At 36.7% G+C, this 16,797-nt stretch overlaps 1 protein-coding gene across 15 annotated transcripts in view; it reads right to left on the bottom strand.

The window, feature by feature from the left end:
• Window positions 1-16,688, bottom strand: part of SUPT20H (SPT20 homolog, SAGA complex component) — a 29,630-nt gene extending 12,942 nt beyond the window's left edge. For 10 of the 15 annotated variants that reach the window (XR_010356277.1, XM_064408966.1, XM_064408969.1 and 7 more), the window contains exons 1-17: window positions 16,555-16,688; window positions 15,657-15,754; window positions 15,137-15,157; window positions 13,768-13,803; window positions 12,624-12,682; window positions 12,474-12,540; window positions 11,057-11,186; window positions 10,352-10,455; window positions 9,703-9,819; window positions 9,527-9,580; window positions 9,193-9,332; window positions 7,812-7,968; window positions 7,668-7,724; window positions 5,955-6,026; window positions 4,817-4,974; window positions 2,615-2,647; window positions 603-714 (exon numbers count right to left, since the gene is read on the bottom strand). Coding sequence is in view for 14 of the 15 variants with exons in the window: in XM_064408966.1 (XP_064265036.1) it covers window positions 603-714; window positions 2,615-2,647; window positions 4,817-4,974; window positions 5,955-6,026; window positions 7,668-7,724; window positions 7,812-7,968; window positions 9,193-9,332; window positions 9,527-9,580; window positions 9,703-9,819; window positions 10,352-10,455; window positions 11,057-11,186; window positions 12,474-12,540; window positions 12,624-12,682; window positions 13,768-13,803; window positions 15,137-15,157; window positions 15,657-15,674 (1,335 nt within the window). In the remaining variant the exon portion in view is untranslated. The remainder of the gene's footprint in view (window positions 1-602; window positions 715-2,614; window positions 2,648-4,816; window positions 4,975-5,954; window positions 6,027-7,667; window positions 7,725-7,811; window positions 7,969-9,192; window positions 9,333-9,526; window positions 9,581-9,702; window positions 9,820-10,351; window positions 10,456-11,056; window positions 11,187-12,473; window positions 12,541-12,623; window positions 12,683-13,767; window positions 13,804-15,136; window positions 15,158-15,656; window positions 15,755-16,554) is intronic. The other 5 variants (XM_064408967.1, XM_064408970.1, XM_064408977.1 and 2 more) reach the window with 3 other exon arrangements.
• Between the last annotated feature and the right edge of the window lie 109 nt (window positions 16,689-16,797).

The following is a 16,797-nucleotide window of genomic DNA, read 5'->3' as shown; positions in this document are numbered from 1 at the left end:
CTGGAAATGTAGAAATGTGTGTGCATGTAGACATACACACTTTAAAGTTGTTGGGGTTTCTGTTTTGTAGTGTTTTTTTGTGGTTTTTTGTATGTTTGAGGGATTTTTGCCTTTGGCTTTTTGTTTCTTTTGTTTGTATTGGTTTTTGTTTGGGTGGGGTTTTTTTTAAGTTTTCCTCTACAAATTGAAAACAAAATAATTTAAATTTCTAAAGGTAAAAGAAGTTCAGCTACTCCATCTGCTCCTGTGTTTACTGACCTGCAAAACAAGACACACAGCTGCATTTTACTGTACCGCTCTGTGAAAAGTTCACCTGAACAGGGGAAAATGCTAAAACAAAACTCTGGAGCTGCATGATACAGAGCCAACCCCTCAACCCTCAAAACAGCTAAAAGACAACATTTGAACATTGAAAACATAAATGCTTTCCACTAACTTTTCCAATACACTCACATTGAATGATCATGACCATAATGCATTTAAAAATTCATTCAAGATAACATTTTTAGGTTATTTTACTGTTAAATGTGGATAGCAAAACTTATTCTAATAATTCAATAATTAAGTGCAAATAAAAGAAATCTGTAGTTTGATAAACTCACTTCCATTTCCTTCCCTGGAGAAAGATGACTGACTGATCCACTTGAATTATGAAACATTTTCACAGTACATTTAGCTTCATTTTGCACTAACTCCTGGTACTGGTTCACCACCCTGAAACAAACAATAAGGACATAAAAAGATTAACAAATTTGAACTTCCAAAGTAGATACTTAAGAGATAAACACATAACTGTATATGTTATAGTCATATATTTTTTATATTGTGTAAGCATATATCTATATAACATAAAGATGCACATCTATAAAACATACTAATACCTCTTTGTATCTTTCAACATTATATTCCTGGGCTCTTAGATTTATTCAGTTGTAACTTTTAATCTCTTTTTTTTCCTAATACAAAACACAGTGTAAGAAACACTCTACTGGAGGAATATCGAGAACAACAGAACAGTTCCATTCCCAAAAGCAACTGCAGATCTTTGGGATATCAGTCAACAGGGATCCCGTTCCCCCTTTTTTACAGAGATCCAGAATATTTTATAGAAGTGTCTCTTCTGGTTATGCTGCCTGTGAAACAGTCACCCCTCCTTCAGCTTGAGGTCTGTTTCAGATGAGGAGACTAAATGCAAGGGCTGAACAATACTCCCCTGTGCGCATTATGACAGACATGTGATAAAGCATCAGGGAAACAAGTTTAAAATACTGTTCTATCAAATGATCTGAATCAGATACTACATCTCTACTAATCTAAGACAACCAAGCTGAGAGAATACTGTTTCACAAACATGAGTGGGATATACAAAATGACCTTGAAATATAAACCTGAAGTGCTGTGGTCACTTACACTCTGGCAGACTGGACCTCGGTGAAAACCAGCTGGAATATTTCCATTACCTCACACCTAAATGTGATGAAATACTCTTTATTTTGATGTAGCCCTGCTTCTGTCATATGCTGTTACCTGACTAATGCAGACATAAGCAAGGGCCCTGACACACGCGACAGTGGAAAGGGGGCAGTGCACTTTTTGTAGCTGTTAGATTTTAGACTGACTTAAAAATTGGTGGAAACAGGGTAGTAAAATGCCATGTACTCAAAAAGGTGGTCCTACACTCCTCTACCGTTTCTTCTTGTCCTTGTCACTGAAATCCTGTTGCTTATTCTGATGAAAGGACTTGTGCAACCCGGTGACAAACATGATGCGGAAATCCCAGTTAAAACTAGGCTCTTGTAATATTGTTGTTTTGCTTCTCAGCCAGCCAATCTCCCCAGTTCAGCTTACAGAACAAGAAGCAAAAGTATCAGCAAAAAGGAGGCAGGAGAGAACATAAGCAAAGAGTTTCTTGATCAAAATTACCTATTTAAAAAAAAAATTATTAATGATTTGTGATCAAATCAAAGACTAATTTCCCTGCCAGGCACATAAGGGTGCATGGGCATAAGAGCTATGGCATGTATGTAGCCAGCAGTATCCTATAGAAGCACAAAACTGGCTCTAACAGAGGCTGCCTTTTAAAGGTTCTGTGCTTATATGCACAGGCAATCTAATGTGATGTACTCTAACGAATACTTAAAAAAAACACTTATTTTGCTGCCTCAGTTACCTTTGAATTGCTACTCCTACTCATTCTACAACTAAAATATACTGAAAAATTGGTTTATTATTTACTTCTCTACGAAAGCGGAATCAAGACATGTGCAATACAGAAAATGAAGGTGTATAAATCTTAAATCCTAGATTACACTTCAAATCACAAGTTTAAATGAGCCATTTCCATGATTGCTAATTTACCATGCCAAATGTCAGGATGAAATTACTGCTAAGTGCTCAGAGTTCAGGTGTACTCACGTATTTGATGTCCTCTATTCTTCCTTGCTTGTTAAATACAGAAACTACACACTATTCTACTTCTTGATATGATGACTAATTCCTCTTTGTTCTGCACCTGTTTCCATAACTGTAACACTGGCAGTCCTAACTGCCAAAAAGGAACAAAATTTATTATTTGTAATCAAGCCAAATAGCTGTACAAACTATATTAATTTACCTTTCAGCATCAGTCTTCGAACCAATAAGGAACCTAAAATGTAAAGCACATTTTCAGTCATGAATTGGACTAAAAGGACATATTTTTATAATCACAAAGCTTCAAACAAATGGCAGTGCTGTATTTATTTTCATACCTGCTTGAAATACAAATGATAATGCATCCATTCAATGGATTGAGTATCATTCTGTATTTGAAATATACACTTAACTTCCTAACTATATATATAATATACATACATGATCTAATATGGTCTCCTTTAACAGTAAATTACCTACAAAGCAAAAAGAAGAATATAGAAGTTTTGGATTTTATATTTTTTTTTAAAAATGGAAGCGAATAACTGCTACAGAATTATTTATGTAAAAAGTACAAAGTTATGTATAAACCAGCACCCTACCAGTACACTCAGACTGAAATACAAACATGATGAGGGGAGGTCAAAAACAGTCCTATGCATAATATTTTAACAAACATTTAGTTTCCATTGCTTGATTTCACTTATGCCAATTCCAATTCCCCATGAATTTCCAGACCTCCTAAATAAGTATCTCTCTTTTGCGTAACACTTACGGCTTGTAAGCTTATTGCTGTGTTTAACTTTACAAAACTTTCTCTTTCTCCAGCTCAAAAAAAAAGGTTAAAAAAAATTATTTTACTGAACAACAAAAATGTTTATTTCACCTTCCATTTCATATGACAGTTTGCTGAGTTACCCAAGCTTTGATGAATTTTATTGTTAGTGTCTGAGCAATGATTTCCAAACCTTCTAGGCATTTAATACCCCTAAATTAATTTAATTCCCAGCCTTATTACACAACTCTAAGCTAGCACTGTTGCTCCAAAAAGGTCAGTACTAAGTATGTGTGCTGGTTTTGGCTAGGGTAGAGTTAATTTTCTCCATGGTAGCTGACACACGGCTATTTTGGACTTGTGCTAACAACAGCGTTGGTAACACAAGGGTGTTTTAGCTATTCTTAAGCAGTACTGACAAAAGTCTCTCACAAGCAAAAGGGCTAGGGGTGTACAAGAAGTGGGGAAGTGACACTGCAAGGACAGCTGACCCCAAGTGACCAAAGGAAGGGATATTCTACACATACCATATGGCACCATGCTCAGCATATAAAGCCGAGGTAAAAAGATAGAAAGGATAGGGGAAGCATTTAGAGAGAAGGCATTTGTCTTTCCCAGTAACCATGAGGTGCAATGGAGCCTTGCCCTCCTGGAGACAGGCAAACACCTGCCTGCCCATGGGAAGTGGTGAATGGATTCCTTGTTTTGTTTTGCTTGCACGTGTAGGTTTTCCTAGACCTATTAAACTGTCCTTATCTCAAGCCACATGGTTCCTCACTTTTACCCTTGCTATTTTTTGCCCCATCCCACCAAGGAGGTCAGGGGAGGAGGGAGTGAGTTTGCATGGTGCCTAGCTGCTAGCTGGGGTTAAACCACGACATTATGGAAACTAACAGTGAATAGCTCAAGTCTAGGGATAAAATATTCTTAAAACTCAGGATGTTTTAAGATTAAAAAAAAAAATAAGAGAATGATTACATACTAGAAGATAAAAATAACTTTCATTAGCAGAACTAAAAGGTTTGCTCAGTCTCAGTGCTCCTTGCTTTAGTGGAATTTACAGGCTCTACTCTGCTGCTTGGGCTCCTCCACACAAATAATCCGGTATATACAACAAAAACAGCTGAGAGCAGAGAATCTTTGTAGAACCACAGCCAAAACCAGCATACTCCAAACAATTCAAAATTATGAAGCTTCTCAGAAGCTCATGTTTTTCTTCATTTATTTACTTCAACTGGATCTAAGAGTAAATAGAGTATAGTCGCATCTTATGCTTTCATAGCATCAGGCAAATTTTGAGGACAATCACAATTCTGAGCATCACCAAAAAGAAGTGCAACAACATCTCACAGTGTCTCCACAATTTTCATGACTGGATTTGCAGGCGATCTTATTTCTCCCCCAATATATTTTAATGTAAAAGAACGTACTAATTTAATGCAAAAGTACATTTGAAATATGTACTTGTGTTGCTTGTACACATTTTGGTTTGGGTTTTTTTGTGGTTAAAAAAATCTTAAGTCAGACTTCTAGCTCTAGTGTATTTTTGTGACTGAAAATGACAAATAATGTTTGTTTTCCTCCACCTACTGATCACAGCATAGTTTAAAAAAAGAACACATAACTTACTGTGAGGGAGTTAATAGGTTGTCATTTTCCTCATCACCTTTGAGTGTCTGAATTTTACCATAGTACAAGGGATTCCCAAGAGACTGAAAAATGGTCAGTTTTGTTTTTTGAACCTGATTACCAACTTCACATTCAAACACATAATCATCCTTCATTTCCTGAAAAGACAGATTGACCCAGTAAGTCTTGAACAAGCCTTAGCTGAAACAGCAAATAAAGCAGATCAACTCCATAAACAATACAGAGTAAGAAATATGCTATAAGTAACTTTAAGTAACACTCTACTGGAAGGGGTGCATTATTTAAAATCAAAGTGATTCCAGAAGTTCCATTAACAGGATGAGAGGAAAAGGATTCATCACCTCTTAAAAATACAAAGTTATTGCAAACCCCAAACAATCATGTTAGACATGGAAATGTAGACTGGGTAAACATATATAGGAACAGATTTATATGAATTATGACAATGCAAAAAATGTTGAGAGTAAAATGTTGGAGCTGAACATCAAGTTCTATGGGGAAGTATAACTTTTTTCCAACAGGCAACTACAAAAATATGACACATGCTGTTAATAAAGCTAGCGCCTTGTCTCTGAAATCATAAAAAATTAATTTTGTGATTTAATCACATAACTAATCAATGAATTAATTATTAATGTGAATTAATCAATGATTATATTAAATTACTACTTCTGATCAAATCATACAGTTTGTGCCAAAAATCTTAAGGTTCAACTTAAACATTGCAGAAGGAGTTTTTTTGTAAGAGGCATTTAATATTAATCTCTTTCAAAATGTAACATTTTGATTTCAATAAAGCTCTTTTTCATCAGCTTTTGAATGTGAGTAAAGAAAGCAATTTGTTGTGCAGAGTTCCATGTAAATTATGATAACTTCTTTAGTACGAGTTGCTTATTCTTGTATTTCTGGAAAATCTGAGGCAATCAGACTGATCACATGCTTGCTTTACTGTACAAAATTTTAAGTATCTCTGGTAATCTTCCCATGTCTCTGTAACACATGCAAGATTAATTAAATTGGAGGAGGGAAGATTATTCCACATCACATTGATTTTGTTGAAATAAGAGGCATTTCAACCAGAGACAGTGAAGTTTGGCCAAAGGTCTAAATTACTCACGTGTGCTGGCCAGACAGTTGGTTGTGAGTCATCAGACTTGATAGACTTTTCCACTTTGGCATATTTTTCCACCTTAAAGAAAATAGATCAGAAAAGAAAGAAACCCAATGTTATCTCCTATGTTTCTTCAAGGAAACATAATTTAAGAACCTTCAGAACTTTATAACGTTATACCACATTTGCTATGTTAAACTTAACAGAAGAGTGAAACATCATTTTAGATTACAGATTGAAATAATTGCCTGCCATGTGGAATGGTTAAGTAATTTCACAATAACATCAGAGGCTTTAGGAAAATACTATTCCTAACAATTTAGGAATAGTAATTTCCTAAAGCCTCTGATTAAGTCAGGTACAACAAAGTTGAAGCGCAAAGAGAGGTTTGTTTTGTAGAAACTTACACTGTCATTTGCATTCTTACTGGCCCTATGATGTCCAAAGCTACAGTCTTGTCTACTCTACAGTCTTTTAAAAAAATCTCAGCACAGTAGAGAAAACTTGTGGAAAGGAACCTGGACATCCTGGTTGGTGGCAAGTCAAATCTGAGTCAGCAGTGCCCTGGCAGCCACGAGGTCCAGGCGTGTCCTGGGGTGCATCAGGCACAGCATGGCCAGCTGGGCAAGGGAGGGGATTGTCCTGCTCTGCTCTGAGCTGGGGCGGCCTCACCTCGAGTGCTGGGGGCAGTTTTGGGTGACACAATATAAGAAGGATATAAAGCAATTAGAGAGTGTTCAAAGGAGAGCTCTCCTTTGCTGAAGGGTGGTGAAGGTCCTTGAGGGGAAGCTGTATGAAGAGTGGCTAAGGTCACTTGGCCTGGACAAGAGGAGACTGAGGAGAGAGCTCATTGCAGTTACAACTTCCTTGTGAAAGGAAGAGGTGGAGCAGGCACTGATCTAAACTCTCTGGTGACCAGTGACAGGGCCCAAGGGAATGGACTGAAGTTGTGTCAGGGGAGGTTTGGGTTGGATATTAGGAAAAGGTTCTTCACCCAGAGAGTGGCTAGGCACTGGAACAGGCTCCCCAGCGTAGTGGTCACAGCACCAAGCCTGAGAGAGTTTAAGAAGCATTTGGATAAGACACATTTTATGATTTTGGGTCTTGTCCAGTCCTACAGGACTAGGAGTTGGACCTGATGATCCTTGTAGGTCCCTTCCAGCTCAGAATATTCTATGAATCCCTTCTGTACACTACTAGTATGTGTTCTGGCAGTCCCAGAAAGTAAGAATATGACTGACCCCAAAAGAAAAACACACAAAGAGTGAAAAAAAACAACTCTCAACTAGAATTCTCTGCATAAAGTCTAAAACTTTTCAAAATATCAATGTCCCATAGTATAACATATCAAAAGATAGGAATTTCTACCAAGATAAAAGAAAAGTGACTAATTTTTAAACAATCTACAAACCTCATTTGCTTTTTAGGTTTTTATACTATCAGACAACTTCAAATAGACATGTGCTTATTGAGTCCACAGAAGAATAATGCTAACAATTTGTTTGTACTAATTACTCTATCCAGACTATTCTGATACAACTGCAATACATTACAGTGTAGCTTAATTTGTGTTTATACCTTATGGTACAGAAAAGTAAATGTTAAAGTCACTCCTGCTTTTTAAAGGTCATTCTTTGATACTGCTTACTTCTTAGACACTTCTTCATATAATACAATTTCGAATAATTGATAATTATACATAACAATTGGTGGTCTTACATCTACTTCAGAAGGAGCAGTCAAGTAGCAAGGGTTCTGTTTCCACATATCTACGCACTGGAAAATGAAAAACAGGATTAACATATTAAATCCTTTTTAATTAAATACTTAGAAGTATATTACATTACTTTTCAGAACACTTACATTTCCAGCTTTTGAAATTTTGAGGTCATATTGTTGGGCTGCTTTCCTCTCCTTCCTTTTCTGTAAGTAGTCAAGTAGTCTGAGCTGAGGTGGAGTTGAGTAGTGAGCTACTTCTTGCTGTCTGTTCAGAGAGGACCTTGAGTACCTTTTGAAGCACCTATGGAAAAATGACACCTAAGCCTGTAAAATCATCGACAATAACTTCTGTACTGCCCCTGTACAAAACCAAAAATATGCAGGGAACTGCTACTTACATGGAGATTAATAAGTTTTTAAATACTAATTTAAAATTGCTTTTCTGGATTACACTGTATAACTCTAAATTCTGATTTCATATTTATAAAATATACTAGTATTCTGTTTCAGCACTTAGAATGTGGTTATTTTTTAAATGCCTAACTTAAGTACATCATCAAAATGAGTAATTAAGAAGCTGCCAAGCCTAAAATATTATCATAATTTCAGTTCCATCAAATGATCCTTGTCCTACTTATGTAACTATAAAGTTACAATGACAGTAACTACTCTCTAGTGCTTGTTTCATGACAAACTTATGCGTTCAGTAATGCAGTTCTGGACATTCATTTAATCCCTTTTCCTATTTTTCTAGTGGAATATTTGTTGACCACCAAGCTTTAATTTCAAAGACAGCTTGATCAAATTCATTATTTATATGTTTTTAGAAATTACTGCTGGTTTGGTACTAGCATAGTATTTCAATGCAAATTAATTTTTAAATGTTTCAGTAACCATTAATGTATTTCCTATTTACAGAGTGAATACAACTCTTGAGATAGAACAAACACATTGAACAAAGGTTTCAAGCTTCTGTGGAAATAAGAAAGGGCCCAACCATGCACAAAATTGAAATAATTTCAATATTTTGTACATAGTGCATACCACATTATTTTAAATTTTTCCAATATTCTTATACACTTACACTTCCGTTTAGCCTGAATGTCAAACATACAAATAATTATTTTCATTTGCTCATTCAGGATGAAACTTATATGCAGCTTTTAACAAATTAGAGACCACTATGCAACATATCTGTTTATATATTTTACATTACTGAGCTGCCATCTGACTGCTTACACAAAACCTATGCAAAGAAAACCCCAAATCCAAACTGCAATAAAACTGATTATGTTAAGAAAATATATATACACTTTCCTTTGGTATACAAAAATGAGCACACTACAGTATCTACTAGTAACCAAAATAAAATACAATATTGAGCACTTAAAAACACGATATAATTTCTTGACTGCTTCTCACACATTCCTATTTAAATAGATATTACATACAAGGACCTAAACTTTTACATAAAGCATTACTTATTATATTTTTCTTTGAAAACATATTTCGTATTGCAAACTACCGTTTCATGGGGCGAGTGTTCATCTTCTGCTTGTTGTACAGGAGTCTGTTTGTAGTACAGGTCACTGCTATTGAAGGATCAAGACACAAAGGCTCTGCTGTAGCCAAAATAAGTTGGCTCTCAAGTAGGAGTTTGTCCTCCTGCAATATACACAGCTATTAGTAACTATAAAAATATGAAAGCTTTTACAGTAGTCAAGTTCCTATATACCTATGATGTAGACATTATCTTAGAAAAAACTGCAAAAAATGATAACAAATGAAAAATGCTAATAATTTTTTTTGTTGTATATTTATGACATCACTGTAAAATTTTTAAATAATCTCTAACCTACCTGTGTCCATTTGTGGTTGTCACTTGTTATAGAATGCACATCACAAATTAAAGTCTGAGGAAAAAAGACATAACAGTAGTTATGAATAATAGGATTTGATAATATATGTTCCACTTATATATATCCATTCTATGAACTACCATAACACTCACAAATTAGTTAAGGCTCCTCTTTACCTGCATTGTAGGTCGCAAAAGAATGTGCTTGCTTTGGTAGGTTGGAGATTTCATGTTGCCAGACTGCCTATAGTCCCGTATTTCTGCTATGACACATCCACAATGGAAAATATTAACCTGGTTAAAAGAAAAACACCAGCTTTTGAATAAACAAACATTTATCAATATTTATCCTGCCTCTACAAAGAAGTTTGCTATATAGCATATAAAATTCAGTGAAACTAGGAATAAAACTAATGACTAAGTTTTTCGGACCAGCAGACCTTTCTATGTACACAGACATGTTTGTCCTAGACGTAACCTAAAATACAAACTTCAAATGCAGTGTTTTCATATGCCAGCAATGCAGTTGTAGAGAAATTCCCATGCCAAACATTCTATAATGAGAAAGAACGAAGGAAATATTGCTAGAGCAGAGCTGAAGATGTTTCACAGCTGTAATCATAGCAATCTCTCTTATCTCCTTCTTCTCAGTAGTAAGTACTGTTTTTTTTTCCTATACATCAATAAAATATTTATTTGGGGTATTAAATACTACACTTTCATATGCACAAGTGCCTTGTGCTTACAATCATCCAGTGAAGCACTCAAAAAAATCAAGGTTTATCTGGGTGCAATATATTTCTTTTTGATAACAAAAATTTCAAACCTGAGATTTTTCTAAAAGATCAACCAAAATAGGTGGTAGTTCCTCTGCATCCAAATATTCAAGCAGCTCTCCTTCTTCATAAGGCAGACGAATGGTCTCAGAGTCTGAATTTAAACAAAACACATTACCTTTGTGTTTCAAGTTCACACATTAAGAAATCTAAAACAAACTTGCCACAGGAAAAAGCAGAGTTGGCAGAAACCTATTCACACATTCAATTTTTTCGGATTCTGTTATTTTTTACATCCATTTCTGTACTTAAGAGTTTTAGTTTGCTCTTACTGTGGTAGCTTTTCCTTCCAGGTGACATAATGTATGCTCTTACTGCCTATGGCAGTACAAATGGCATGAAAATGCCACCACAATGGAACACAAATGCCTCTAGGCAGATCGAGACATGGGAAGCAGTGAAAGAAACAATTTGACAGAAAGAACCTGAAGTGAGAGAAACTTGCATACGCAGCTGTAGAAACTAATGGGAAATAAGAGACTGGAAGGCTATCAAAAAGACTCCTATCTACAGATTTTGTCTGCAGATAAACAGCTCAGCTTTATGTAAATTTTTAGCTCAAGTACAGCTTGAGCTGTACTTACCCGCCACTGGAATTATGTTGGAAGTGAAACAGATAAAGGTAAACAACAACACATTCTAAAAATTTATATAGCATTCTCATTATTTCTAAAACTTCAAGAGAAAAATATTACCTGAACCATTTTTTCCCCTGAGCATCAGTGAATAACCCTCATTTCCTGGATAGAGGTTTACCACCAGACATGACAACGTCTCCTGCATAACCAGCTTCTCAAGTAAGTTCACATTTCGTCTCAGCTTCTGCTTTAAAAGTAAACATTGCTCATGAACATAGTACTATGAAATAATTAGCAGAAATAAAAACAATTGCTAGAATGTGACTTAATGACAAATTACACATCTAAACAAGCCCAGTTAAATTTAATTGACTGTATTCAGCAGAGTAAACGTATTATGTACTATCACGCATGCTTACAGACACAGATTTTTGTAAAAAATCCCACTCATTTAAATTATAAACCCTAGAACTGGAAGCCCACAGACAGAGTTAATAATAATAACATTATGCTAAAATGCTGTAAATCTACAGTGCACCATTATTTGTATCATTTCTATGAACATCATCAATTCAGTACAACTTGTTTGATAACAACAAAATACTTAGTACTTTCAGATATTCCTAATAGAAGAAGGAATTTCTCTCCAGGATTAAAATAATGAATTGGAGCATTTGGAAGCTTCCTTAATTACATTTTCTTGTCTTTATTTGCTGAAATCTGACCCAGCAGCCATAGACACTATACCCTTATTTAACTGTAAAACTATCTTTTCAATGTTTAACAGATTTTTATAATTTCTTGGTGTGATTCAGAGACGACACAAACATCCTACAAATTGAAACATTTGAAATCCCCTTAGAACTTAAGACAATGAATTCTGAACTTCAGATAATTTTACAGCCTTTGGCTGGAGACCATATTTCATCTCTGAATACCAGCTCTGGGTACAACCATTAACTGGGAGTTAACCTGAGCGCTCATTTGTCTTCCCACTCATTTTACTTCCTTGAAAGCAGCAATAAAGCAGGTTCCACAGCTTTACATTCTCTATTTGACCTTCAGAGTTTAGCAAAGTAATTTGTGCCTTTTACACCTTATATTTAGAACAGATAAGCCTGTTTGAGTCTCTTATCTAACATTATGAAAATTTTTCTTAGCTTACCGACAACTGGAGAAATAAATCTGAATTTACAACAAAAATTACAGGGTCTGAAAAATGGTCCACATTTTTTCCACAGCAGTCATGCTAAGCAATTGATTGTGAAACAACAATGCACATGGCATTGACGCTGGCCCTGAACTTGAACATAACTGCCCGTAGGTGACACAGGATTAAGACAAAATGAACGGCTCACTAAGCCAGTCCAGGCCTTACTATTCACATTAGGTAGTCTTATCTTTAAGTGACTACCACAGTAGGAAGGGTTTATATTTCATTTAACAAAGAAATTAAGTGGAATTAAAACCAAAGTATTTTCTCAACCTGCCTGTTTAGACAGAAATGAAAAGCTTTTCAGCAATTTCCACTTACCTTTATCTCAGGCTCTTTTTCACATTCTTCAATATATAAATCATAAAGTTTTTGAAATACAGATTTTCTGAAATTAAAAAGACTCAACATGTAAGCCAAATTAAATCAAAGAAATGCTATTAAGAAACTAAATGCTGAAACTCTTGGTACCTTCCACTGGATAAATATTTTCTTTTGGGAGGTCTCTGACGGGCACTTTCAATGATATACTAAAAGAGAAAAGTAAACAAGAAACCAGCATACATTACAAAGAAATTTAATTCCAGTTACCACACAACTAGAGATCATTACCAGACAGCATTCCATGTATACAGAAAGTAATTAACAGTTATAGTACATGACTGTTCCAAAAGTGCATTAAACACAATCTGGTTTATGTTACAGTCATCAACAAGAACACAACTCAATTTAGCTGTCAAAGACAGCATTTTATGCCCGTGGCATCAGTTCCATCAGTTCCAGATTCTACACTCACATCTTTTAATTACAGTAGTAACTAACACTACAACACTACTCTACTTAGCTACCACTACTGAAATTCATGTGGTTAACACACTAAGGTGCAACCAAGTTTAAGCATACTGGCTTGACCACATTTACAAATCAAATACTCTTCAACATGATTATTTCAGGAAGTTCTCCCTTTGCCTTTTGCATTTCTATTAATTTTCTCTACAGAGCTGTGAATTATAAATACAATTCATGTACATTAAATATTTGAATTAAAAAAGGGTAAGAGAGATAGACTCCTCCAGTAAATGTGATTTATATTCTAACAAGGTATTTCCAAATCTCTGTTGTTTGAAGTATTTAAATTAACAGCTTTTTTCAGAATTTATGTCCTCTCACAGGAACATGTATTTCCTGTAACAGGGTTCAAGGTAACTGTTATAGCAAATGACAGCATTAAAGAACATGAACATGAAGGCACTTGCCTCTTCATTCTCACTAGACTATCCTTAAAAACACAAACAGGATTTTACCATATATTTCTGCCTGCTTATTTCACAGCACACATATCTGCTGGTTTAGAAGGGGAAAGCTCAAGTCTTGCACAGTCTATCACCATTGCACTTCATGTTCTCAGTACAATGGGTAAGACACAAATACATTACAGCAATTTTAGTGAGAATTTTGTAAACTCAGTGTTACGTGTATAGGTGATTACACCCATATATATTTACATAATGTGGTTTTCTACTGCTTTTCAGGAGAAATAAAAAATAGCTGTTGTGTTTTTATAATTCTGAGACCAATAAATTATGTACAAACAAGTAATTTAGCTGCTTCTTACCTCAGCACGATCCAATGCCAGTTCTAAAGCTTGTTGCTGGAAGAATGACAAAGGGTTTTTTAAAAATTATATAACTCTTTATAACATCCTCATACATTAAAAACATCCCAACAACCCTACAACAGATACAAATTTATAATTAGAAGACGGGTTCAAAAATTCTTTGGCATGTACTAAACTTAGCTAAAATCTCACGTAACTGCATCACAAGGCTTGGCTAAATTATGAAGCCTTAGAACAATGAAAGGCAACTAGAATTAAAAGCAGGAATGGAAATGACATCTAATAAAAGGCCAAAATATACCTGAACAGATGTCCAGGAAGCAAACATTTGTCTTTTAGATACCAGTGCCCATGTATCGGTACAGTTATTTTTCACAAAATAGAAACAAAGACCTTGTGGTTCAGAACATTACTTCCACACATAATATACAATTACAATAATATACAATTTAAGAACTGTTCCTTATGATATACTGTGAGATGGCTAGGAAACAAAACCAGCTTCCACTAGAGACTTTTTCCACGGCAGGCTAAAAGTCTGCCCAACCCCATGAAATACAACAAAATCAGCAAAAGCTTCTCAATATCCCATAGCTCTTTGGAATGGTTTTACTTCAGTACACCTGCAGTTGATATACCTTTATTTCAAAAAGAGCCCACAACTTCGCAGATCAGAATTATGAGTTCTTGGACTAAAATTTGACAAGTATTTCAAACTAGAATAAACAAGCACCAGTGTCAAAGAAAAAACCAAAAAACAAAAAACCAATCCAAAAAAGTCTTCCTTGGCTCCTAATGTTCCTTCTCTGGCACTCAAGCTCCGACCTCCTTTGTGCAGGAATAATGTGCTGCTGCTAAATGAACCGCACAACGAAACTGATTTGGGGCAGGGAGGAAAAAGAGGACACTATCAAGAACCAAAGTGTTGTAGGAGAATGCCAGAAGCTTGATTCATCTCCAGGTAAGTCCAGAGAAGCATTGCATTCACTTCAGTGGCAGCTGAATAAAGTCCTTAGCAATGTACCCATGACAAGCTCTAATACTCAGTGAAGTTAGGAACATTTGCAATAGGTACCTCTTCCCAAACACGCATTTGTCCTATTCCCTCAGTTTAAACCATCCCTATCAGCTGCTTCTAAAAGCAAACACCTCTACTTGAGCCTCAAGGAACAGAAGACACACGAGCCATGTCCAATTCAAGGTAGCACCAGTTATTATATAGATAATACTTTATTAAAATAGAATCCAGTGAAGAAAACCATACTACACAACAACAAGAGAACAACAAAGAAACATACAACAAGAACACTCATATACCTAAAACAAAATTTCTTACCTGCTTATGAAAATCCCCCCACCTACTTACCATGCTACTGTGTGGTAGAACCTGCCATGACAGAACATTTTAATTTTCACATGTCTAGGTGTTTTTATGAAAAGGTCAAATACTGATGCTTTCTGTATAAGAGAATATATATAGCAGATACATCTACGATGCCTATGTTTAGGCATTATTTCAAGTATTCAATTCACTGACTGTTTAATGTTAGGTAAAAATCCATGGCAATATGAGCATCTGGGAATAGAAGGCTACTGTGCAGAAGCAGGATTTATACACAACCAACTTCCTGCCACCACTCCTGACTGAAAACATCACTAGCTTGATATGGCAATTCCTATGCTGCACTGGCCAGTGAGTAAGTGTTTAGAAGTATCCAAAGGCTATGAAGACACTCCTAAAAAGGGAAATATCAGAATTCAGCAGTAACAACAAAACAATTTTTAAAAGAAAATGTCAAATATTAGTGGCATTGTCCTAATCAGCCAGACAGCTAGCAGACTAGAGCAAAAAGGTCTGAAAACATATGATCAGAATCCTAACTTACCATTGTAGTTGAAGCCATGTGGCCAAATGGCAAAAGAAGTACTTAAGGAGTTTCGTGTAGCAGGCAAAGAATCATATTTGATGGTCAGACTTGGGATACTGAAAACAAAAAATTAAAGGAGGAAAAAACCACCACTTACATACGAAATGGGCATTTTATTTAAATACAACATTTCCGGTGGTTAATTCTACTTTAATTTGATTAGCATAGGTTCCTCCAAGAGTAGGAACAAGTGCTCCATCCACTGCTAGTGCAGAGGTTCTCACAGCAATGACTACTACTACTTTACACAATCATTTTACATTAGTTTTATTCAGCAGTAAAGCAATAAGTAAATGTAAATATTACATTTATGCAATAAATGTACATATACTTTTCCCTATTGCAGCAGTTTCCTAGTACATATACTATTATACCTGTAAATATACCGTATGTACATATACATACATATGTACATATACTTTTCTCTATTGCAGCAGTCTCCTAGGCTATCTCAAATGTCACATCCTCAGACGCACAGGAGGCTAAAACACTTAATGAAAAGCAGAGTGTTTAGCAGACAGCATCAGCTCTTTTGTTTTGCTTTTGAGAAGGTGTTATTCCATAGCCAACACCTCCACTAGCGGTGTCTTCCAGCATTGCTTGCTTTAAAACTGACTCGCAGCAAGCTGTCAATCAAGAAATGAAAAAAATTTGCTGCCACCGCCTCCGGGACGCGCCGGGGCGGAGAGCGAGCGGCGCAGCCCCGGACGGCAGCAGCCGCCCGGGAAGAGCCGGGCCGGCGCAAGCCAAGGGCGCAGGCCGGACCGCCGCTTCCCTCCCCTTCCCTTCCCGCCCGGCCCCGTCCCGCCGGCCCCTCCCCGGCTGTGGGCCCCCCGTGCCCGCCGAGCGCCGGTACCTGGCGGCCTCTCCCGCGGAGCCCCCGGCACAGCGGCCCCGCCGCCCGCCCGCGCATCCGCCCCGGCGCGGCGCCCCGGCCGCTTCCGCCCCGCCGCTTCCGAGCCGCGGCCGGAAGGGGCGGGCGGGTCGCCGTGGAGACCGCGGGGGCCGGGCCAGGGCCGGGAGCGGCTGCCGGCGCCGCGGTGCGGGCGGGGATGGGGTTTGGTAGGGGGCTCGGATAGGCACCGAGGAATTCAGGGGG

Source organism: Passer domesticus, chromosome 2 (genome assembly GCF_036417665.1).
Source record: "Passer domesticus isolate bPasDom1 chromosome 2, bPasDom1.hap1, whole genome shotgun sequence".
NCBI lineage: Eukaryota > Metazoa > Chordata > Aves > Passeriformes > Passeridae > Passer > Passer domesticus.
The sequence above is the reverse complement of the archived record's forward strand: the minus strand, read 5'-3'. Positions and strand labels throughout refer to the sequence as shown.